The sequence below is a fragment of the Engystomops pustulosus genome, chromosome 10 (assembly GCF_040894005.1).
Source record: "Engystomops pustulosus chromosome 10, aEngPut4.maternal, whole genome shotgun sequence".
Lineage (NCBI taxonomy): Eukaryota > Metazoa > Chordata > Amphibia > Anura > Leptodactylidae > Engystomops > Engystomops pustulosus.
In genome coordinates, this window is record NC_092420.1 from 55,741,800 (window position 1) to 55,768,355 (window position 26,556).

Sequence of the window (26,556 nt, forward strand, 5' to 3'; positions counted from 1 at the left end):
ACACGAGTGTATTTATATGTGATTGTAATATATAATACGTATATATAATATGAGCATATATAAGGGCCCCATGCAGTAGCCTGCTAGGGGGCCCTGTCTCTCCTAGTTACGCCACTGCATTAGACCATGGAGACAAAGGACTGAATCACTACAAGTTTTCCAGTGGTAGTGTTTGAGGGTCAACCTGACACTGCAAAGAGCAGAATTAATTGCAATTCTGTAATTATGTACCAGCTTCAGGTATTTTAACATCAGGTGTGTAGCTACAAGGGGTTACGATGGTGGTTGATACAAGACATGGTTGACGTGGTAGGTATGGGGCCCTATTTTAATGATACATCGCTGCAGTAATGTTGTTTTTCTCAACAATGAATAATATCTAGAAAGCATATGTAAGAAGACCCCCTTTATGTTTTCAAACCTGATAACATATCCATACTGTAATACTTTCATGCCGCTCATATTGCAGATGTCAGGATCACAGCACACATACAGCGTTACATGACTGTGCCATCATCAGAAGCTTCAGTAACCAGCAGAGCTTCAATAGAGATGTAAAGGCAGCTGAGTATTAGTGCAGGAGGCCGGTGAAGCCTGCAGGACATCAATCCCAGCCTCACACTGCGCACAGAAAACACCCAGGGTAACAAATATCACAAGAAACACAACATCTGTGCCATGGTAATGCCCAGATTACACAGCACTGCAGGCCTTATTTGTCATATCACAGAGCAGGTCACACTGCTGCTAAATATTCAGGTCCTTCAATTATGTAGCGGAGCAGGATTGTTCTTTAAGTCTTTTTCTTTGGGACAAGGATATTTGAGAGCTGTGATGAAACTCTGTGGCACATATACATTGGTAATAAATGGACTACTGCCCCATGTACTGTGAAGAGCAGAAGCTTTTTCCAAGAGAAGGTCTCATTAGTCTACAGGAGAATTCACATCATATCTATAACACGGCCCACAGCTTCTGCCCTACAGCTATATAATGTGTTGTTTATGGTAATATGAGTTAAAGGGGTTGGCCACATTACCTCATGTTTTTGTAATCTGTGTGTAAGTGTGTGTGGGGTAGGATATTAGGTAATTTACCAATATACATCTACAGGCAGTCCCCGGGTTACATACAAGATAGGGTCCGGAGGTTTGTTCTTAAGTTGAATTTGTATGTAAGTTGAAACTGTATATTTTATAATTGAAGTTCTAGACAAATTTTTTTCTTTTGTCCCAGTGACAATTGGAGTTACAAAATTTTTGCTGTAATTGGACCAAGGATTATCAATAAAGCTTCATTACAGACATCTTACAGCTGATCATTGCAGTCTGGGACTATAGTAAAGCATCCAGAGCGCTTCACCAGAGGTCACAGTGGGCAGAGGGGTCCGTCTGTAACTATGAGTTGTCTGTAAGTCGGGTGTCCTTAAGTAGGGGACCGCCTGTATTAATAGTTCTGCTTCACTTTCTTGATATGTAAAGAGAAACCTCCAAACTGTTCCCTCATCAGCCAGAGATTCCTGTCCATAAAATGGCCAAAGATGGAGGGTCATGTGATCATTATCTGTCCATGAACAATCGCCAGTTCACATGACCCTCCATCTGCGGCCGTTTTATGGTCAGAAATGTCTGACTGATGAGGTAAAGACAGGAGGCTTTACTTCACATAGCAAGAAAGCGGAGCAGAACTATTAATAGATGTATACTAATTAATTACCTTATATCCTACCCCCCACACTTACACACACATTACAAAAATCACGAGGTAAATGGGCAACACCTTTAACCATCAAGGAGTCAAATAAGCAGATGGGCAGCGCTTAAAGGGTTCCTCCACTTTCTGCGAACAATTGATACTGTTTGTGTCCTGAAAAGTTAAAGTATTTTCTGATACATTGTTTATCAGTTCTTCCCTGTTTTCTAGGTCTCTGCTTACAGTCATTCCACAGGAAGCTTCATTGTTTACTTCCTGTGGATAGAAATCTGCACCTGGTCATGAGACGTCACACAGGTGCATGGCTCGTTATATCACACAGCTCTGATTACTCTCTGATATTGGGGCTTATTTACTAAGTCGTCTGACTTTCCAAGTTTTGCACGGCTTGGACAAGTATTTAATAGGTGTCTGCGCTGGGATTGTGTCGGACGCGACTGGATTTTGGCGCAGCTGCGCCAGCTTTCATGCAACAGAAATCTGGGATCATGCCGTCGGACGATCGGGCTGATTCATACTGAGCGCGGGATTTAACTTTCAAATTGTGTCACAAGCCCAAGCACTTCAGGAAGAATAAGATGAACTCTGTCAACTATCCCCCCCCCCCTCATACACATGCACACTTGACTCAACTGAGCATGCATTCGTTTTCAAAAGATTTAGATAATTGTATCTCCTACATTGAAATCCATCTTATTTTCAATTAAATCTGACATTTTACGGAGTCAGAAAAGTCTTCAACCACAAAATGAACACATTTTCAGACATTAATGTAATTTGCGTACCCATCTTAATATTTAGATACAAAGTAAATATTTTAATGGGATATTAAATTGGAAAGGGCAGAGAGGATAAGGCAGCTCCAAATAAATGGGGAACCGCTGGGGGTTAATCCAGAACACAAGTCCACATGGCAGTGAAACATAAACTCATCCCCCGGAGATGGGCTCATCTTTGTTCAATTATATCCACTCATATAACTAAGCATTTGTGGACGAATCTAGTGATGAATAGATTTATACTGGACCATAAAACTGATTTCAATCATGAGGTCTAATAGTAGTCAGTAGATTGTAGTCTATTCCATCTCTCATAGTCTCATCTAGGATAAGTTTCCTTCCTGCAGGTTATGTATAACAGCATCCTGACACCATTGGCCCAGAGATCACTTCTAGTTAATCATCTTTAGAATCAATATTAATCCTTCTAATATTATTCCTCATGAAAACACGTTCTACAGAATCTGCCCTTTGTTTAAATTGACTCTAAACTTTATTCAGTGAACGTGCTCGTGCATTGTGTAATTATAATGATGTATTCCATAGTAAAATACTGGGTAACACTGCAGAGGAAACAGGCTTGGGGGATTGGTGGACAATAAACTTAGATTCAAGACTTAGAGGGGAATGGTTGCTCATGATAAGGACATAGTTTTGTCCTTATACAAATAACTACTCAGTCCACACATGGAATATTGTGTACAATTTTGAGCACCAGTTTACAAAAAGGGCAAAGCTCAACTAGAGCAGGCTAAGAAGAGTGTGATGAAAGTAATAAAGGGGACAGGAGGATAAGAATACAAATCCAAGATCATATAATTGTGACACAGGGGAATCCCCTATGCATAGAGGAAAGATAGTTTTACAATGGTTGCAGGCAGGGATCTTTACTGTAAGAGCAGTGAAACCGTAGAATTAGATGCATTGGTTGAAAAAGGGGCTTGGATTTCTTTCTTGAAAGTAAATATAACAACATATAAATGTTTAGGATCAGATGCTGATCCAAGCAACGTTGTAGCGGGGTATAACATTGTAACCCTTTATACAATGCAATTAACACCTTTCTTCTCAAACTCTTTTGCATTCCTCTGGATCAATATGCTAGGAGTATAGGTTTACATTGAATGGAAGCATCATATCACATAACCTTATGCAATCTCATTCAGCATTTTCCCCAAAAAATATATGTAACATGGAAACACTCTGCAGATATTATTAGCAAGGGTTGTAGCTAAAAGCAGGGGCATAACTAAGAGGGGCTGGGCCCCACAGCAGACTTCTGCATGGGACCCCTCACACATGTTTATACACTCATACACATATATATACTTATATACATACACTTACAATTCTACACTCCTACACACACATTCATACACCCTTACACATATACATACCCGCTTAAAGTCATTCCAACACATGTATGCACACATTTATACACTTATACATACAATATGAACACATCAAATACACAAAAATACTATATATAAATCAAATTAGACAAACAGCATATACACAAACCATACATACACATTTATACAGTATTAACACACCATATACAAACAAACAGCATAAACACACACACACACACATATATATATATATATATATATATATATATATATATATATATATACAAACACACTATAAACACCCCAGCAGAAGGAATCCATTCCTCTCTATGTATGATTGATTCTAGCATGTGGCTGTATCTGCAGCTTTGTATAATCTGATAGTTCTTTAAAAAAGTGATACTGTTCCTTGAATTTTTTTAATAGTGCTCTATGGAGAATTTTTTTTTATTACTCGTGGCAGAAAGAATCCTCTTGTTTCTTCTGTGAGAGCAGGTTTATTGCCCTGTGGTAGTGTAGTGGCAGGAATATATCTCTCTAGACATGTTTATGAGGCTCGCTGTGAACACACTAACACAGTGGAATGTGCCCCTGTCTAAATCTTCCATATGAAAGATACAAGGGCTTGACAGCACATACGTTTCATTTTGTACAATGTGTGTTACTAGTCTAAGCATGTAACAACTCTACAGGTAAGAATGAGCATCTGCTGAACCAAGCAGCAGGCCTATCCAATGCTCAGAAAGCCCATCACAGCCGGTGAGCAGTAAGCCCACAACTTGGCTACCTGAAACCTTACTAATTTCTGTAGTAGATGGGAGAAAGTGGCTGCAGATGAGAAAAAATAAAGAGTTAATTGATTTTATATTTTTTCTACATTAATCTTCACCCTTTTATAGGTATCTTTGTGTTTCTAGAGAATGGAATCATACTGGAACAATTCAAAGACCCAAAAAATATACAATGCTCTATAAGCAAAAGGAAATACGACCTACAGAACTTCTTAAAGTCCAGGACTTATCAACACAGCTTGGACTCTATTTTTGACTCTTATCAGGCTGCATTGGATATGGAGAACTTCCAACTTGGATTGCGATAGGAGCTGCTCATGCTGTGTGAACTTTTATCTAATGTGAGAATGTCCACTGTTAAATCCTTCTGAACAGGGGTCAATGGGGGAATCTATTAAGACTTTGTCAGTCTTAATTCATGCCCCCCCCCCCTCCCACCTCTAGGCAGTAGGTCCAGAAGTGATCCCTGCCAGATCAGACCAAGTCTGATCAGGCGGATGTTTCATCTTCACTCTCCACTGCTTTTCCCAATGGGGTAATGTACTATGCATTTTCCGCCAGTGGGCACATCGCGGGTATGAATGCAGAAAACTGGTGGAGGCTATAGCTGAAGTCTCTTCCAGGTCATACCTGGTCTAAACTCACATGACCTGGTGGAGGTCGCTAGACATTTTTAGTAGATGGGGCTGTAGATGGTGACAGTCTTAATAGATTCTGCCCCAATGGATCAGCCAGTTTCCTATACTCCAGTAGTGTGCCTCTTGGGCCTAGAAAGGGAATAATCTTACAAGAATCTCTCCAAAGAAAACCTTGTTTATGTCCATTAGATGGTTGGAGATGAACTTACAACCCCCCTACACACACACACACACACACACACACACCACCACCACTGCAATGCAGCCCTGTGGAAATATTTTCCTATACTACACCATATATTAATATGATTCACAAATATAATACATTTCTGAAATATATTTCAGAAACTTACTATGGACACTATGTTATTACCTCTTCAGGAACTACTTAGTCAGTAACTCTTGTAGTCTGTTTCCTGCATTTATAGCTCACTTTGCCCTAGACACTTAGCCTTGACATGGACCATACGCATAGATAGGACTAGAGTCCTCTTCCCACACTCCAAAAGACCACTTAGTTCTGTGTTGCCATTGTTTATAACACTTTGCACATGGCAGCAATCTGGCCGAGGATGAGATTAAAAAAAAAAAATTCAGAAATGAAAAAAAAAAATAATTTCTTCTCCTCAATTACCTAATTACAAATAGAGTCCTGCCGCTACATTTAAATTGCTGTTTTGTGATTATAATGTGTTTCTCGTGCCCACATTCTGTCTGTTGCACCACATCATTTAATTCTCTACTATTGATAATAATGTTCCTTATGAAACCCTTATGATACAGACAACTTCTCTGTTCATACGATATAGTAAAATAATGAAACAGCAGAGAGCTTTGTGCTGCCCAGGGAATTGTCTACACTTGGGTCTATTGTAGTAAATTCAGTCATCTGATTGAAAATGAAAGTGTTTTTTATCCAAATTTTTTTTTTGTTTTTTTTTTTACCCCTTTTGGGCCTTCTATACAGCCATCAAACAGGTCATTAGAAATTACTCGCATTAGTTAAATTACCAAAAAAAGCTCATTTATTGTATTAGCTAGAAACTTCCTGCTTTGAGAGGGCGCCACAGGTACGCCGCAGACCTGCTACAGATGACTTCTATAAATTCAACATGTGCAAAGCGTTCTCCGCTTACTTCTGCCCTGCTGCACTGAGTGGATTAAACCTCATCAGGAAGGAATGTTACAGGACAAAAATACAGGAAAAATACTCGTCTGAGACCTGTAAATTTCATCTCTGGGAAACTCATTACTTCGCCCTTCTTTCTTCAGCTCCGAGCTTGAGTACCCTCCTGTGCCAGATCCAAGACGGTCAAATAAATACACTAGACGTGATCAAATTAACACCTTCACTGCCAGGAAACTACACAATCTCTATGAAGACATTAACCTTTACCTTTCTGACACTTGTACAGTTGTATCATAAGACTATTAATGCAAAATAAGTATAATTCCCTGTTTAGAGTCATTATTGGAGCTTGTTATTCATTCTAATCCTTTGTGTTCCAATTCTTCAGAAATATTAAAAGAGATCCATGAACTGATCTCTAGTAATTTAAAACACTCAATCAGTCCAAACAGTTTAGCATATTATAAAGCATTATTATATCTGTTTGAAGGACAACTTCATATTTAGTTACTTATAGATTTTTTATGCTTATGGAATTCTACTTTGATATGTGTGATTTTATTCTAAGCTGCCTATTCATATACAGCAGTGCATTGGGGGTCTACTGTTATATGTGTGATTTTACTCTCAGCTTCCTGTTCCTATAGAGCAGTGCATTGTGGGTCTACTGTTATATGTGTGATTTTACTCTCAGCTTCCTGTTCCTATAGAGCAGTGCATTGTGGGTCTACTGTGATATATGTCATTTTGTCTCTGTTTTCCTGTTCCTAAAAAGCAGTGCATTGTGAGTCTAATGCACAGGGCCATACCTAAGGAATAAGATTTGCATATGAGATGTTAAAGATTAGCTTTGTTACCCACAGCAACCAATTAATGCGCAGCTTAAATTCAACCGGAGTAGTTCAGGAAATGTACGCTGATTCTTGAGTTGATGTTGTGGGCAATAGGCCCTGCTTTTTTTTTTTACATTGTTTTTTGCTACCAAAAACAGATATTTAGCTGTAACTTGAGACAAAAGTGGATGAATATCAAGCAATCTGTAGTTTCCAGAGAGACAATGGGACCGACAGATCAGTAAATGAGTATAGTAATACAGAAATGGTTCATATAACTGTAACTAGGAAAAAAATAGCATCCCAAGGTCTATATATAAACAGCCTTGTCATCGATCTAAAACAAAGTAACAAGGGTACAAATCATTGCATCAAAAATAAATTGATTGTATCAATATCTTGAAGTCAGAAAGAAATATCACAGTACTCGTCAAATTTCATTATAGAAGTGTATATATCAAAGATAGGGTTGGGGGTCATTCTTCTTTAAAATATGGCAGTTGATATATTGTACAGACAGGACCAATAGCTACAGCTATATCATGTAAATTTGCCTTTCAAGTGTGTTTGTCAGCAAGTTTATATAGTGGCCTCCTACACAGTTCATGCAAGAAATGACTCCCATCTGGGAACTGCTCTGAATTCCGGAGCCACAATTAGACATTTCAGATCCTCATAAATTTCCATCATAAACACCCAGCTGGGGGCATTTGGACACCAAATTCCAATAGTCTTATAAGGAATCAGCCGAATGTCTGTGTGGCTTCCCTTATAGTAGCAGAATAAGAGACAACATTGCTTGGTTAGTTCAGTTCATTGAAGGTAGATCAATTTTCTAACTTTGTAGAATCCTACAGACATTTACACACTTTGGCTGTCTCATAAGCTCCCATATTTTCGATCTTAGCTTTATAATTTCAAACTTTAACAATAATTTTAAAAAAGAGCTCAGAATGTGTCAAGGCATCATTGCTGTGGCTCAAGGTGAAGAAGAGTCATCACGTGTGAATGATGGATTCACAGTGCATCTTCACAGTATACATTAAATACAACTCTCAATAGATAATTCAATATATTTTTCGAGTAAATGGTTTATAACACAAAAGTGGTTTTATTCTCTTAACCAGCCCAGCAATTGTGTTATAAGGACAAAAGTTTTCTTAAAACTCTCTTAACGCTATAAGTTACATATATAGCCATATGTAGACTTCAACTCCTATGTGTGGCTGAGCCAGCGGCACCTCTAAAACTTCTCGGTACTTCCTTACAAAATGTACACTTTTACAGACCATTATTGGTACCTGTATTATTGTAGCCTCTGGTCACAGGTCTGAATACTGGAAGTTGTATCCGCACATCCTCCATAGTAGGGTGACTTATGGAGGATAACTGCTGAGCCTTGAATTATGTTACAAATTGAAACAGTTTTCCCACCAGAGAACTGTAACCAATAATCAGTTTCCCACCAGAGAACTGTAACCAATAAGCAATATCCCCATTAGAGAACTGTAACCAATAAGAAGTGTGCCTAACAGAAAACTATAACCAATAAGCTGTGTGCCCACCAGAGAACTGTAACCTATAATCAGTGTTCCCACTGGAGAACTATAACCAATAAGCAGTGTGCCAACCAGAAAACTGTAACCAATAAGCAATATCCCCATTAGAGAACTGTAACTAATAAGAAGTGTGCCTAACAGAAAACTATAACCAATAAGCTGTGTGCCCACCAGAGAACTGTAACCTATAATCAGTGTTCCCACTGGAGAACTATAACCAATAAGCAGTGTGCCCACCAGAAAACTGTAACCAATAAGCAGTTTTCCAACCAGAGAACTGTAACCTATAATCAGTGTTCCCACTGGAGAACTATAACCAATAAGCAGTGTGCCCACCAGAGAACTGTAACCTATAATCAGTGTTCCCACTGGAGAACTATAACCAATAAGCAGTGTGCCCACCAGAAAACTGTAACCAATAAGCAGTTTTCCAACCAGAGAACTGTAACCAATAAGCTGTGTACCCACCAGAGAATTGTAACCTATAATCAGTGTTCCCACTGGAGAACTATAACCAATAAGCAGTGTGCCCACCAGAAAACTGTAACCAATAAGCAGTGTGCTCACCAGAGAACTGTAACCAATAATCAGTTTTCCCACCAGAGAACTGTTACCAATAATCAGTTTTCCCACCTGAAAACTGTAACCAATAAGCAGTTTTCCAACCTGTGAATTGTAACCAATGGAGCTATTTTCAGCTGAACAATTGGGGCATATTATTGTATTAAAGCTTGCAATAACAATTTTACTATTCCTAAGTCCCTTTATAGCAACACAAGCAACAAAAAGGTTGGATTCCAATTCTAGTAGCCAGAATAGAAAACAACTTTATATAGTCATGTTAATAGCTGCATGATCCACATCTGTATGGCAGGTCATGGACACCTCCATTTATCAGCCTGCACATAACATCTAATGTTATTTTGTCTCCACATTGTTTTAGTTTCTACAACATGTTGTAGGAAATTTGATTTGCAAACCATGTGCAAAGAACAGAGAGTACACTAAAAAAAATCTATATACGAAAAAACAGACTGTACACTAAAACTATTTAGAAAAAGCGGCATGAACTTGCTTCTAGCTTCAACAAAGCTCTAGGCACGGTAGGAGGTCTCTGTGTCCTCTGTGATTTATGTGCACTATAGAGCCATCAGTCTTTATTGCGGTACTTGCAAGCCTCAGTCTACTGGCGGAAACAACTTCACTGATTTCTTCTGAGCTCTGACCCTGGGAGTCCACATTACAGAAGACAGAATTTCTCTTTGTTTCATTTCTTGGTTTAGTTAGTGCTACAGCCTGCAATAGTCAGGATGAAAGGCTTAGGCGGAAAGTGATGGAACACTGCAAAAAGTTATCTTTTGAATATGCAAATCCGAGTTCTAGTGCACTTGGGGAAGGCTTATTTTCCAGATATGCTATAGAAGGCCCTGAAGCATAAGGAGAGGGTTGATGTTACTCCTAAAGCTACATCAGAGGTGACCTGTAGAGCTTGCAGCTGTCTATAAACTAATCTAGACCTACCACATATGTACTTACAGGTTGATTTGCATTTTCTGCTCCTATTGACAGACTATTGGCAGGGTTGGCAAGATTATTGGTTTTGGAGGTATTTTGGACCTGGTAGCCTTCCATATGACATGGGATGTTACACTGCTTGAAACATAGTAGCCCTATTAGTAATCATAGTTGTGAAGGAATTCTCCTGTATAAAAATATGATGGTTTATCCTCATGATAGGTCCTCTATATTGTTCAGCTCATAGCGGCTGCCTCCTGGTATCACTTGAATAGAAGGTGAGTGGAAGTCCCTAGCACTGGCCACTGTGGATGAAACAGAACGGGACTTGGACACCATTCTATTTTATTACTCCATTGCCAGGTGTTGACAGATCAATCTTTCAACTGGATAACCCCCTTTAAGAAAACAGCATCTAAATAAAGTAAAACATACAGTATTTTCTGGACTATAAGGTGCACGGGAGTATAAGGTGCACCATCAATAAATGCCTGCTAAAACATTTAGGTTCATATATAAGGCGCACCGAATTATAAGGTGCACCTGATTATAAGGATGAATGACCAGCAGGTGGCAGACCTGTGCACAGTTCAAGGCAGCTGTTGTCTGTCAGTACGGTTCAAATATAAGGCACACTGGACTATAAGGCGGACCTTTGATTTCTGAGAAAATCAAAGGATTTTTTGTACGCCTTATAGACCAAAAAATACGGTAAGTGTTTGAATAGCCTCTGTGCTACAAACTACTTCCAGGATTGTGCCACTGCAAGTAACTCACAGAAGCATGAGCAGCCCTCATCTTGTTCTCACTTCAAGGAAGGGAGTTGACAGGCATCTTTCAGCGCTGTCCAAAGCCAGAAAAGTGCTTTATGGATAACTGGCTTTAGACCAAAGTTTCATTTCATATCATATCAGTTACAAAGAGGCAAAGTCAACAGTGAAAGGAATGCTACTCGATAGTTGAAAGTGCCTGAAGAGTATTCTTAACACTGGAAGAGATCAGTTGACACCTAAATCTGGATATCCTGATCTTTTAAGTCAAAAAATATCAAATTTGTAGATATGTCAGCATTAACATTTCTCTGCTGCTTTGAGAATATTTTCACAATATTCTACATCAACAATTACAGAAGAGAACAGCCAGTGAACCATGATAATTGGTTTAAGATACTTAAGAAGGAAATGTGTACACTAGGAATGCCTGAATGTAGATTGAAGTTGTAAATTCTAGGTGAGTTGTTTCATGTCAAACCTTCAACTACATTAAAGATGAGAAAATGATCTAAGATTTGTCTCAGGAAAAACTTTGCCAAACTTTACAAAAGACATATGTTGCTCCAATTGTCCTGGACATTGGTGTAGAATCCCTCTAGTCCTCTAAAACACATATTTTTCATAAAATCCCTTTTTGTAAATGTTTTTGTTTATTCATTTTCCATCACCCATGCCCCACCCCTAGCTCTAGTATGAATGGCAGAAGTAGCTATCCACCAATCTAAAAGATTCAGCCAAAACAAAGTATTTTCCATCCACTATCCCCCTCCCCTAGCTCTAGTATGATTGGCAGCAGTAGCTTGCCACCAATCTAAAATATTCAATCAAAGCAAAGCAGAAAAGATTCAGATATGTGTCACCGACCCCAGACTTGAACCCCGGTCAGAAGTTTGGCTCAAACTCGACTGTAGGCGTTAACTTTTTTAAAAGCCAACAGTTGGGGTGGCATTTAAGTCAATATGGCGCAATGACATCACAGGAAGCAATAACATTCCCTATATTTGCAGCCACAATGATTTAAATGGTGGCTACTATGACTTAAAGGTCACAGACAGCTTTACTGCCAACATTTAGTGTGTTAACACCCACCATTGGTGCTTTCACCAATCACAGTTATTACTGGTGGGGGTTCTGGTATAAGCTAGGGAAAACTCCAACTTCATCAGATCCGCTCATTACTAATTACAATCTATATTTTGTCATGAAGAAATGCATGAGTGCTTTTTTACTAACTAAATAAGTTGTGTATGAGTATATGCATATCAAGAATACACTCATACACAATCAATCATAAAAGCCTTTACCTTACACATATAGGTTACATTCCCCAGAAGACTCTAAAATTGGAACCCGGTTGATGTACACTAAGGCCACTTACACAATTACATTGCTGGTGAAAAGTCCAGCCCGAACACTGACAATTAGAACTGAACTGACATGCTTAGTTCAGTTCTGGTTGCTCAGCGTTCAGGCCGGATGTTCCAGCCCAAAAGAAAAGGGACCTTAGAAACAAATGTGCCATCGGTTTAGAGGAGTACTGTCCATTCAGTACTGCCACTATCTCTGGTGTCAACGTTTCACTGTACAGAAAAGCAAGTATAGAAAAAGAACAGACAAAACAAGGACATTTCTGCATCTTAAAGCAAAGTTATCTAAATTTTTTTCTCCAGTTTTGCTTCTAAACTTCATGCAATTTAACACTTGAGGAAGATTAAAAAAAACCATACCAAATAAATAAAACTCCATGAAGACAAAGATAGTAATACTATAATTTGTGGTAGTGCAGTATAAAGAATACCACGGTGCCCCATAAGACGAGAAGAACAGTGAGGCCGTTCTGTTGTACAACATTTCTCTCGACATGTGTGATCATCACCCAGTGCCACAAGTATTCCCATCTGCCTTAAGGCATGGCTTCTCTTACCTCAAACACCTCCTCGTCCAGGATACGTGTCCCAAACACAGCGATGCCAGTGGTGTCTAAAACAGGTCTGTCACTTCTTGGAAGGGCTTTAGTGATCTTTTTTTTGCAGTCCACTATCATTGTGACAGTATTCTTCTCAACACTGATAGCAATCCGATGCCACCTATATGAATAAATAAAGTAATGTAACAAAGGTCTTTCCATGTATCCTGGATTCAAAATGAAATCAATAAAGTTTAGGTTACTATACGAACAGACTAACATAAAGGGATTTGTAATATCCCTCACCTATGCACGGTTGTTTTCTGACTGAATTTACAATATTAAACATATTGTTCTTTATAAAGCAGCATTTTATAGAGCAGGGGAAGCTGGGAAGATTGATGCACAGCCTTGGGGGCATGGATTAAGTGAAACTTTAAAACCAGTAGACAATGGGACTCAAATTTGTCCATTTCAGGTTATTGCTGCGATGATCTAGGGAAAAATTTAGCAGATTGTCTGCCCCTTGTAAATTCAGCCCAACCTTTTGGTTAAAAAAAGAAATGGCATTTAATTTTCTTTTTATGCATTTTCAAACTCCTGAAATAAAAATATTGGGTGACGGAGCCCTAAAGAATGTTTGATTATATATTTTTTTACTTTTTTTCAAAATTTGTGTCTCTGAATAGTGTCTCTCGCTAGTTTACTTTAGTAGCTTAGCATTACATAGGAACCTTGTACTAAAATTGCTATTCTGCTTATGCTGATGGATAAATCTGGCATACAGTAGTTTACACTGTCTGGTCAAAGGCAGGTTCCACACAAATCCATCAAACTTGTTGTTCAGTTGAGTGCTGTTCAGATATTCAGTGTCCCAGTTAATGAATGCAACACATATAAGCAGCAAGTTTAATGGACCAAACTCGCAACTTTCTTAACTTTGCACCTCCTATTAGTGTACAACAAAAAACTCTTACCCTTTTGTCATAACAGTTGTGTTAAATCTCTTTTTAAGATGTTATAGCACATAAGAGTCTGATTATCCAGGTAAATCAACCTTGGACATATCTGTAAAGTGAAGATTTACGGATTGACCTAGATTACCATAACAACATGATCAAAAACTTCTTATGAGTTGGCACTTTTTAGAACATCCTGATGTATCTGCATAGCTGAGCTTCCTGGCACAGACATAAGAGGCGACTTGAATCAAAAGAGCAAACAATGTAACAAGAAGAAAGATTATTTCAGTGAACAGCAGGAAAGGCACATTTGTCCGGTCTAATTACAATTAAGCTTTCTTTTCTCTTTTTAATGCTCAACTTTTAAGCTGCTTTATTACAAATATATTATTTTGTCTCATGCTGCTATGGATGACCCATGAATCAATGATTTTACTTCAAGGCCTTATACCTATAAGATCACTACACTCCTGCCATTGGGGGGAGATAGCCACAGGAAGATAGCCCATAGAAGGTCAGGAATATTTGAGGAAACATCACACATATCTATGATGCAGTGAGTTCAGATCGGCAGAGCCGTGGTTGATCCAGGAAACACATCAGTGGTATAGACTGTGGGCGAGACTTCTCAGGCCTTGCTCGCCAGATCTGTGGCATACGAGGCCTGAAATAATCACAACACCTTGCAAACCACCAGGTATTATGATAATTATTATCCTCTTTACTCCACCACCGGTTGCTCATTAGTAGTTCACATCTACGCCAGACAAGGCCTGGAATAGATTTGTACGGAGCGCAACCCGCTGGCATATACATCAGGGCATAGGGGGCCTCTTGATGTACCTAGCTGTGCCAGAGGGGCAGGACCTCCATCATATGCTGGTGCAGAAACACTGGCATATGATAAATGTTCCCCTCATGGTTATAGGATCATGCATTTGTAGCCTAGGGCCCCCCTCTCACACAGGGGTAGATTTATTAAGTTGCTTGCAAATTAATAAATAATTAGCACCAAAATGTCTGTGCCACATTTATCACAAATTTTTTTTGACATTTTTATGACTATTATGACAGACAGCATACCCATTGCCATTTCCATGAGTGGAAATGTCACAAATTTAGGTGCAAATATATAAATATATAAAAAAAATTGCTAGAGATAAAAATAAGAAAATCATAAGATAAATGCCAACAAATAAACTAGACAATTATAGGGGTTATTTATTATTAGGCAGCTTCTTGGAACAGTTCTATGGGGCATATTTATCAGGACCTCTGAGCCACGCCCTGAAATAATCGCAAATGCTAGCGTATTGCTAGCACTTGCGATTATTTGCCCTGATCCGCCACCTTCACGTCAGTGGGGCGTGAAGGGGCATGAAGGGGGGGCGTGGGCGGCCGAGCGAAGGGCGCGGCCGTCCGGGAGAGGGCCTGCGCGGGGCACTACTGTCCCCGTGCCATCACACTCACTGCTGCAGGTGATACATCAAGAGGCCAGCGTATGATAAATATGCCCCTTTGTCTATTTTTGACAAATGCATATTCTCAAATGCATAAAAGGTCTCAGCACATAGACCAGCAGGGGACTGGAGTAAGTTTTTTTGTAAAAGTCTCAAGTCATGAATCTGGCTTTGAATGGGGTTGCACTAGCAGTCGTTGTATGTTTAGCCCAGAGTAATGAAGAGGTGTATATAGTCCCGTGAGACTTTTTAGCAGTAAAAAGCCTCAAGAAATCTCAACGTGACTACTTTGAGACTTTTTTACACCAAAAAAGCCCAGAGAAACCAATGATAAATAAACCCTATGATTCAGTAGCAGACACTTTGATAAATCTGATGCAGCATTAGACTTTCTAGGTCTCTGCCCATAATCTTTTTGTGGCAATTTCTAGAGATTGATAAAAATAACATGTTTTATTAAAGTTTTAAAGTGTTTTATTTTTATTTTCTTATGTTTTTCTGGTAATATGTTATTTTATTTTAATAAGCTAATTTCTTGTTAATTAACATGTAATATCTGGACTCAATTTTTTCTGCTTCCAAAATGCATCAAAATATTAAAAGACTAAGAGAAATGAAACGAGTGAAGACAAAGAATGTTTGCAATTCATTATTTTGGGATGAGTGTAACAAAATCAGAATGTACTTATTAGCACTGAAACTCAAATTTCTTAAAGTGTGACTAAACTTTTGATAACATTTTTCTAAATCAATTGAATTGTGGAGATATAATAGATATACATAATATACTTTATTAAAACTACTTTATACTTTATTATGTTTCCGTTTCTTTCTTTTTCCCATGCCATTCTTCAATATTTAAGTAGTTTCTGTAAATCATCTTTCTGTGCCATACACCACTGAAAGCTATTGATGAAGATGCCTGATAAACTATCTTATGACTTACAGGCAGTCTATGGATAGTTTTATTTTCTCAGAATCATAAAGGGAAATACTCACTAGGGAACATTTATTATGGACATTTGGACAGTTTTTCTTCAGGTTGTTTTGGAGCACCTATTGGCCTTATTTATGAAGTGTCAGTGCCACAACATGTGTCTTTTCCGACACTCACACCTTTTCTTTTGGTGCCTAATTTGGGCACAACTTTAAAATCTCGACACCTCTCCTGTGCTAGTTTCCAGACCCTTTTTTGGTGTAATTTTTGGCGCACACAAAATGCTGGTCTACGGAGTTCTATTTCACCTTCAAGAATATGGAGACACTTCTAAACCTTTTCAAACCTGTGCAGATTTATTAAACCCCTTGCACCACACTTTAGCCTTCCAGTGTAAATTATAGTACAATTTGGTTCACAAAAACATGGACGCTTCACCACAATTGATAAATTGTCCTTTTGTCCTTGAAAGAGTTGACGGGGTATTCTCAACTGTACATTCAAATTTAATTTAATCTACCTGAAATATTCAAACATTTCCTTATTTTAATGTTTTTTTTTTTTTAATTTACCTGAGTGAAAATAATTTCCCATAAATGTAGCCATTTATTTGTAATGCGATAGCTGTTCTTTGATACAACCACTCCTGCAGGTGGCATTCAACCACCTGGATTCAGCATTCATCACCACAGGAAAGCTGTGGAATATACAGCAATTCCCAGACATTTCATATGCAAAAACTATATATGTTTCTTTATGCAATAACTCAAGTTGTGATGGTTGTATCCAAGGACAACAATCTCATTTCTAAGGGACAACAAGATACAATTAAAAGAAATATTTTTGATAACAATCAATCGAAGAAAAATTTGTATATATCAGATGATTTGAATAATATGTGAATGTCCAGAAAATACCCCTTAATCATATGTCTTCTTATCTGCCTAAGGTGGAGGGACCTCCAGAACCTCCAGCTTTCAGATCCATCACTCACTGGAGGAGAATGAGCAGAAAAAAGCTCAGTTGAAGCTACATTACTTAATGAAGTATAGTACAAAGTTTACTATTATCACTTTACCACAATAAATTGGCAAAACCTATTGACTCTTGTATAATCAAAGGGGGGAAAAAGGATTGATCACAGGCTTCACTCAGTATATAGTTAGCTAGCCCCCTGCCCCCAATATATAGCTATCCAGCTCCTACTATATAGCTAGCAGCCCTTTGCATCCCAGTATATAGCCACCTCCCTGCTCCCCAGTATATAGACAGCCCCCTTCTCCCCAGTATATAGCCAGCCCCCAGCCCCCAGTATATAGCCAGCCAGCCCAGCCACTGGGCACACAGGAATCAATAAGAGGACATATGGGGGTCTTAGGAAAGGTGAGAACTATGTTTGTTTTTATATAATCAAGTATAAGCCAAGTGTGACTTTCTCAGCACAGAAATTGTGCTGAAAACTCAGTTTATACTACAGTATACACAGTATTTCATAAAATATCTACAAAACTTCACCTTCACCATGCTTGTTATGTGATACTCACTTTCCATCTGCAACATTGACAGTGCTAAAGATCGGGTAGTCCTCTGGTGCGGGCTTTCCATGTTGATCTTCATAAAGGAAGACAGGAGACCTGCCAACCTCCACTCCCAATTGCTGCACACCTTTTTGACTGTATATAGATAGGATGAATGTCTGCAGGCCCTTCTTGGGCTTAACTGTCAGCAGGATTGAGAAATCCTTTGGGAACACTCCCCCTGAAAAAGAATTACAAGATTAGTAAAGCCCAGTGTACAGACTCATGTGTATGATGTTGGAGAACCCATGACAGTATTTTACACTATTATAACCATCACACTTAATTCATTTAATGGTGTTTCTTACAACAAAAACAGTTATACAGCATTTTCAAGGACAGTTGGTGAAACATTGGTTTAAAACAATTCAAAAAGTTGACTTAATTTTGTATGTTTTTTAAAAATTTCTGCTGTTATGGATTTTACCTCCAAATTTTTAGTAGGATTTACTGCTCTACGCATACTCCATCAATCTAGTAAACATCTGCCATATTTTTGTATAATTTTAGAATGAGATATTCCTGTTTTTTGTGTCATCAACCAAACCTCTCCGCCTTAAGCACGTTTGACTGGAGTCTACTACATATTTTCCATTGTGTTCTTATTATTAGTGTCCATCATCCTTAAATGGACATTTCTCAGGTATCTTACAGAAGAACCTGCCTTAACAAGTTGTAAGGTTCTTCTAATAGTTTTCAATTTAGTAAACAGGAATAAAATGCTACAATTATGTATTATTATATGTTTGGTCCATTGCTGTCAGCGATCCTCAAAGGTATTCAGCAGAATATGAGGACGATTCTTTATCTATCTATCTATCTATATATATATATATATATATATATATATACATTCCTTATAGTTTTGTATTCCTTATATATTTGTATTATTTCTGGGATGTTGTTTCTTGCACTACATTGACGATACATTGATTTGATTCAGCACGTAATGCTCAGTGTCACCTGTGGAGGCGCTGCAGGCAAATGGACTTCTTCCTTGCAGGGTTGCCTACATACAACCACTCAGGGTAGCGACTGCAGCTTCACATTCATGTAAAGCTAGCCAGCACAGAAAAGTATAAATGGTCTGTGGGGGGATTTATCATTGGGTTTTTTGTCTGTGTTTGGCACAGTTGTGGTACAAATGCTGTTTTGCAACTTTCCATTGCACAAAATGAAAGCAGGACAGTGAAAAGCCACTTTGACATAGACACTGCTTGCACCAAATTCATTATTTGCATAGACTAGTTTTTACAATATGACTGAATTAATGATTTGTGATTTGGCTCAAGTTTGCAAGTTTTGGTACAAATGTATTCCAGTCCCTTTTGTTGGGGTTTTTCATGTGAGGTCCCTTAACTCTCAGCTGTCTGGGTCTGAAGAAGAGGGAGGTCCTCCCTCGAAACGCGTTAAACCTGGATTTTACTCTACCCCTGATTTTTACCAATAAAAATCCTAAATCTACCTATAGGATTGCGCCTTGTCCGTGTTTCCCCTCACTGATGCCCTACTACACCGGACATTCCGTGTTCCAGAATCTAGGACGCTGTGCTGCCTCCATTACTACAGGCTTTAATTAAGCCTGGCTCAAGTAACCTCCTTATCTCAGGGGATGGGTACTAGTGGGCCATCTTATATTTTCTGTGTGATTACTACTCTATGGGAGAGCAATCTCTTTTTTATTTTTTCTTGAGCAGATTTATCAAGGATCAAAGCCACTGTAATGAATCTGACTGCAGCTGGACCCCAAAGACAGACATAGAACTGTCATAAGGAGCCGCTCTAGTGATACATCCCCACTGTGAATAAATTACTAGTGAACTTGTCGTACTTTCACACTACTACATCTGCAGGCCCAGTATACTCTAAAACTGGCACCCACTACTCTTCGTGCCGCAGGCGCTTCATGCAGAGAATAATTCAGTGGAAAACCTTTGTGGAATTCACAGTCATTTTCAGGGTCTGACAAGTCTTGGCTTGTAAGTAGATGTATGAAGAAGACACTTGTAAAGTCTTGTTTATTTATTAAAAATGTAAAAGAGATCACAGCCAGCAACACATTAGCGGCATGACTGGAGGAAGCCCTTCCTCATCACTGGATTCCAGCTGCAGAAGCCCCCAAGAAAACAGATGCATCTTGCTGGCAGATGTGCTCCAGCATGCCCCGCTCTGATCTCACATGTGATAACTCATTGGTCTTTCATTACTCACATATCTTTGTCACAATTAATAAAAGCTTTCACCACATCATTTTAATTAGTTTTAATATTTGCTGACACTGTGTAAATTGTTAATGTTAGATGGAATGTAAAATGTTGAAGAACACTTCTTTTAAAAATAAACCTTAATCCAGTTGTGTTTTGTCATAGCTTTGTTTTCTTATATTAGTTATTGTTGTTTTTCCTTTTACCTTTTTGATGCTTATGAGTAGTGATGAACGGACCCTTTAAAATTCCTATTTGGCCGAATTTAGACACCAGCCACCAGCAACATTTAAACTATTGCAGCCGTGTGTGTGCCAGCATTAACTGTGCATCACCATTTTGGGGAGGGTCATCGTTTTCCGATGACATTATCAGGGATTTAAATGCCACTGGCTACTTTGCCAACAGAATTCAAAGAGTTAATGATGGAGGGGGGAGGGGGGATAAGGAAGTTCAGGGTTCGGTACAGACAACATAGGTCACGAATGAAAATGCCATAGTTATGCAGTGTTCTGCATAGGTATGTAGTATGCATTTATTCAGCACAATTAAAGGGGTTTCCAGACTGGAAATATTAATAACATTTGCATAAAATGGAATTTCAATATTGGATTTGTAGATGCCTAACATTCAGCACCCCCACAGATTATATCTTCTCTATAGATAATAAACAAAAGGTAGAAAAGTATGTAGACAGCTCCATTCTCTATATAGTGGTCAGTTCGGGTTACTGAAGATCAGCCAGGACAATGAGAATTGCACTACCACCAATCTGATATGGTGGAGCTATCCTCGAGATAGGCCATCAATATTTTTAGTCCAGGAAAACCCCATAACTATCCTTTTGGAATCTAGAGAAACCCAGAGCCAGCATTTCTTGAATAAGTAAAATACAATTATTAAAGGTAATCTACCACCAAACAAGCATGATATGACATGGACACTAACTCATAAATACAGGCTCTGACTTTGGTAGTGCTCTAGGGGGCATTACCAGGGCTCTCCATGCTGTAGCTTCACAGGTTGTTGCACTGAGAAGGAGCACTTAGTATCTCCCTCTGTGTGCTGAAACTTTCTCTTCTGTCATGAGATCACAGCAGGGAGAGGGAGAAAAAAAGTGCTGAGGGAGGAAGGGGGAAGCGGCATGTGTACATGCACAGTGTAACAACCTGTGAAGCTACAGTATAGAGGAGCTCTGATAATGCCTCCCAGAGCCCTTCTGGCTCATTAGCGTAATTGTTAAAGGCTTCTGATAAATCAGACACTGGACAGTTGCACTATGGCCTTCACTCGACTAATGTCTGTACTAGCTCAAAAGCTATTTCTACTCAATACTGAGCAAATGATCTGAATACCTATCACCATGTGATATTACAGTTTTTCTTGTTTAATAAATTAGCAAATATATCTGCATTTCAGTTTTTTTCTGTCAAGATGAAGAGCAGTGTACATTAATGAGCAAAAAAAAGACCTTTTTGATCTTAACAATTGGCTGCAATGAAATAATGAGTAAAAAAATCTAAAGGGGTCTGATTACTTTCCGTACCCACTGTAATATGGGGATATACCGCTCTGGAACATTTTGGGAATGGTAATACATTAGGATGACTATTGGGAACTGTTGCAGGCTTTAGATCCAAGCATGGGGAACACAAGGACATTTTTCTTGCCTAATGAATAATAATAAGGGAAATCGGATTTCTGCTAGATACTGTATGTCATCACACCACACGGGGAACATATGTTGCTGCTTTTGTTCTTCGGTTTATTTTCTTAAGAAACACGGTCTTGTACTAATATTTATATTCCTTCTTTATGTCACAACTTGTTTTTACAAAAGATTAGAAGCGGAAGACATTTCCAGCAGATCTTAAGGAACCCATTTGGCTCAGACGCTGAATAATCATTTTGTCATTGTAATCAATTCTATCTGTACTTCTTCAACAAGCAGAGCTGCAGTGTAAAGCATGGGGAAGGAGTAGAGCAGCCTTAAAGGACACCTGTCATCAGGTCTCTGCCACTAGTCCTGTCACCTCTACCTTTTGGAGCAGCTCACAAGGATCCCATCCCAGCCTTTATCTAGTTATTTCATACATTAATCATTGTAAAATCATCTTTTCTTTATTATGTAAATGAGGCTGGTCACATGGTCAGAGGCAGTGATGTCACCCCTGTTCCCCCTCCCCTCTCCTCCCCCTGCTCATGTCTGTGTATAATGTATAGTAAAGCATGGCTAGTGTGTGTGCTGTGTTTGCTGACATGCTGCATCCTCCTAATATACAGGTGAGAGACACAGACATCAGCTACACATGTACCTGACATGTTCTGCTGTAACATGGCTGCATCCTGGAGCTGCTGTATCTCTCCTATACACACACAGGCTGCAGGGGGTGTGGCCACCAGCACCAGGAAGCACATCATTATACAGCCTCACATCATTATACAGGCTGTCAGTCATGCACTGGGGGTGTGGCTGTGCCTCCCACTCATGAATAGAGTGGACAGCTTGAATATGCTAATGCTTCATTGGACATTTCACAGGTCATTTGCATACAGCTTTGGGACCTCATTGCTTAGGTTTACAGGCATGTAGAGGGACAATGAAGGGATAGAGGCAATGCTCTCTAATGGCAGTTTATGAAAATATATTTAGTTTAGGGGGGTTATTTTGCATGACGGGTTCTCTTTAAGACATGAGCCAGATTGCTGATTAATGTAGTTATGTGTCATTTTATAAGCGGGAATGAAGGTATAATACAGCATTTATGATGCTTGGAAGCTGATCAGAAGCAGAATGCAGGCTACCATGAACAGCAGCCTGGATTAAGTGAAAATACACATGGACCTGGTTTGTCTGTCAATCACACCATATATTGTAAGATATCTGATGCTCGGGATCCCTTCTCCCCTGCAGAATAACAGGGTTGAACTCTAATCATCAGAATAGTATAGAGTTGTTGGCCGGAGGTTTTGTGGCAGCTCTTGCATCATATATAACAATGATGATGCTTGGAGTCCCATCCCCAGCACAATGTTCCCTTCCGTAAAATCCAGAGACTACATGGTCTGGGATTTACTAAACAAACAGCAGTCATTATACAGTTAAAATTATAGTTTTATCCACGTGATGCTAGACAACAGTTAGATGATTTTAGGTGATTACTATCCCCCATTATTACCCCACCAATCAGCAGTTAGAAGAGACTGCAGCTACAATCAGTGTTGCCTTTTCACTGTTTACCACGCATAGCGCTGTTCACTTTATGGTGGCTGTGCTTGGTATTGCAGTTCATCCTTATTCATTTCAAATTATCATTAACTATGAATAGTCCATGTGACATCACAGGTCTAAGAACTTGCTGTATTGCTGCATTTCTCCAAACAGCTGTTTACAGGTCTCCAGGTATGAGACCTTTAGCATTCTTAAAATGGGTGACCTATCCTATGGATAGGGCATAAAACAATTCCTGGAATACCCCATTAACTCATCCCTAAGTGCTTTTTATGTAAAAATAAAATCACCCCTATACATGTTAACTGGGAAAAAAAATGAATACTAAATTTGCAGAATTATGGATAATAATTCCTTTTGTATGTAACAGAAGAAGATCTGGGAGTCCTCATATACAGCAGATCCACTAATATATGACTGGCACATAATAACAACACATGGGCACGGTAGCAGTATCTTTGTAACTTACCTGGAAATAATTGGTTCATTGGGGCACTAAGCTGGGCATGTTTCTGAACTTTGTATGCTGTGTCTGATCCTTTGGTTGCCTTCCTGTTTGCGCAAAACCCTGCTGTTCTTGACACACCTTCTGGTGTACTGTGAAATTCTAATGCTCTGAGTACATCGACTGGTCCAGCTGAAAAAGCAAAAAAAAAAGAAAGTAATTAATGGATTTTATTAATTAGACATGTTACTTGCCATTGTGTATTTAGTCATGTAACAAAGTCTACTAGTGTGGTAAGAAGTTGCGACTGTGGTAAGAACATCCGACCGCCTATGAAAATTTAAAGGGGAGTTACATGAAAAACGTGAAAATTAACACATTGTGAGTTCTACCTCAATTGGTTAGTAGCAATTCAGTTACTGTACATAACAAGCCGTGTTCTACTTCAGCCATCAATAATGCAAAGCTTTTGATATGTTTTGATGTACTTTGTTGTAGCTTCAGCTACCCCGGATTTTTAGCAAAATCACGTCCCACTAAGCCACACCTCCATGGTGGAGCAAGGCAAGAAATTGTGTTGCAGACTGCTGGCACATTTACAAAATGTAGAAAGTATAAATGAAGGAGACTTCCTGCTGTGTCCACTTTTGGCTTTGGCTCAAAAATAAAAAACAGCGGTGGCTATTTTTGGAAACCATCGTAAAAGAGACAATAAAGCACTGCACGAAATCCAAACTTCCAAATCTGCAATGGTCAAGTGCAGTACAACAAGTAATTTGCTCTCAGTGCTTATGGTGCTTTCCCACGTAGCTTAGGACATTGGCTTTGTTCTCAAATTGATTGTCATTGGATGCACTTTATTCCTGTTTTTGCATGCCCCCTATAGGAACTAGCCGATAGGAATCCAGTAATGAAAGTCTACCAGTCTCTATTAAAGATTAAAGTACAATGCAGGGTGGATTTTAGGAAAAGCTGTTTAATCCATGGAATATTAATGTTCCTTTTACTATGCTCTGAACTGCAATATTTCCAAGTACAGATCAAAGGGTCTGTAAACTATTAGTTTGGTCTGAAAAAAAATCTGAAAAATGCAGTGGAACTTCTCAAGAAGATCACCTCTAGAAAGGCTTATTTTTATACTGATAATAAAGGGAGAACTGAGATGACATTACACTGACATGACAATAATGGTCAGAAACTTTTTGTAAACTTTTGTTTCAAAAGTGTGTAAAATATTTACTTTATGCAAGAACTTTTAATCTCTAGGAGTGTCGGGGAGTAGGATGTAAAGTTTGCTTTAGTATTGTAAGTATGTGGAGCGTTCACATTGTCATATTGTCTCAGGGATTGGGGCTACTGTGTCCCCTTTTTATTGACAGATAAGGCACTTTGGGTGACACTTTGGGTGAACAAATGACCAAACCAAGAAAAAGCCACCACTAACATAATATACAGTATACACATGTCCAAGATCAGCATATACCTATCATAAGTCTCAGCTCTGCTACCATCCTTCAAGCATGATTTGACACTTAAATCCCCTCCTTGGCCATCCAAAATTCACAGGAGAGTTATTTCATGTCCAGAGGGCATTTCACTGCTCCTTAAAGGGGATTAGAAGGAGCTTTAAGGAAGGGAAATGGGATTAGCAGCTGTAAGTCAGCTTTACGAAAAATATCAGGAGAAAGCTTTAGCCACATCAAAGTGACTTGTCCCACACGTAGAACATACATTTAGCTGATTTTCTGTCTGCTAAAAAAATTATCCGTCTAAAGAGCATTTACCCCTAAATCATAAAATCTCCTGTAAATATAAGTATTTGTTCTCTTCTGTTAAGTCTTTAAAGCAGTGGAGTATTTTGAAGCTGTCAGGCCCCAGTGCAAATTGTGTGTCAGGCCCCAAATATAAAGTAAGGTTTATAGAACTAGGCTTCTCATATAGGAAGGGTAAACCATATGGGCCCTCTAGGCCTCTTGGGCACATCCTCTGCGACCCCTTAAATTACGCCCCTGCTTTAAAGTGATTGTCTCATGAATGGACATTCATGGGGATGTATATGCAGCTGCAAACTATACGTCCCCATAGATGGCAATGGCGGCCCGGTGGCGGAACAGTGCCACAGATGTGTAGCACCATTCGGCGCCGTACAAAGGGAAAAAATAATGCCTGCTCTATCTCTTTGGAGTGTGCGGCCGTGTGCCGCTGTTTCCTATGGAGGGGGAAGGAAACAGCGGGCATACCGGGCATACCACCGTGTGAATGCACCCTTCGACTACATTCACAAGACTGTGGGGCAGATTTATCAAGCAGTCTGAAAGTCAGAATATTTCCAGTTGCCCATGGCAACCAATCACAGCTCAGCTTTCATTTCACCAGTGCTCATGAATATTTTAAAGGGGAGCTGTGATTGGTTGCCATGGGCAATTGGAAATATTCTGACTTTCAGACTGCTTGATAAATCTGACCCTGTATTTTCTGACCGTGTGCATGCCACAACAGTTTTTCACTTCTAGAACAAGGCCCCACTGTTTCAATGGAACCTATGGTCATCCATATTTCCAACTGAAATGTAATTTGGCCGCGTGGCTGCTCATCTTGCAATGTAGAGGGGAGGGGTAAGGAGTGTGTGTGCCTAAGTTTCGATACCAGTTAGCACATGGTTATGTGCATGTAGCCTAAGAGAGAGAGACCTATGTTGTCCTTTTATTACACGGACAGTCATTCTGAATTGCCACCATGTCATACCTTAAA

At 39.1% G+C, this 26,556-nt stretch overlaps 1 protein-coding gene across 7 annotated transcripts in view; it reads right to left on the reverse strand.

Moving 5' to 3' along the window:
• COL11A1 (collagen type XI alpha 1 chain) overlaps nt 1-26,556 on the reverse strand; it is a 155,893-nt gene that overhangs the window by 102,953 nt on the left and 26,384 nt on the right. For all 7 annotated transcript variants that reach the window (XM_072128035.1, XM_072128041.1, XM_072128037.1 and 4 more), the window contains exons 2-4: nt 23,830-23,997; nt 17,892-18,105; nt 13,007-13,169 (exon numbers count right to left, since the gene is read on the reverse strand). In XM_072128035.1, the coding sequence (XP_071984136.1) occupies nt 13,007-13,169; nt 17,892-18,105; nt 23,830-23,997 (545 nt within the window). The remainder of the gene's footprint in view (nt 1-13,006; nt 13,170-17,891; nt 18,106-23,829; nt 23,998-26,556) is intronic.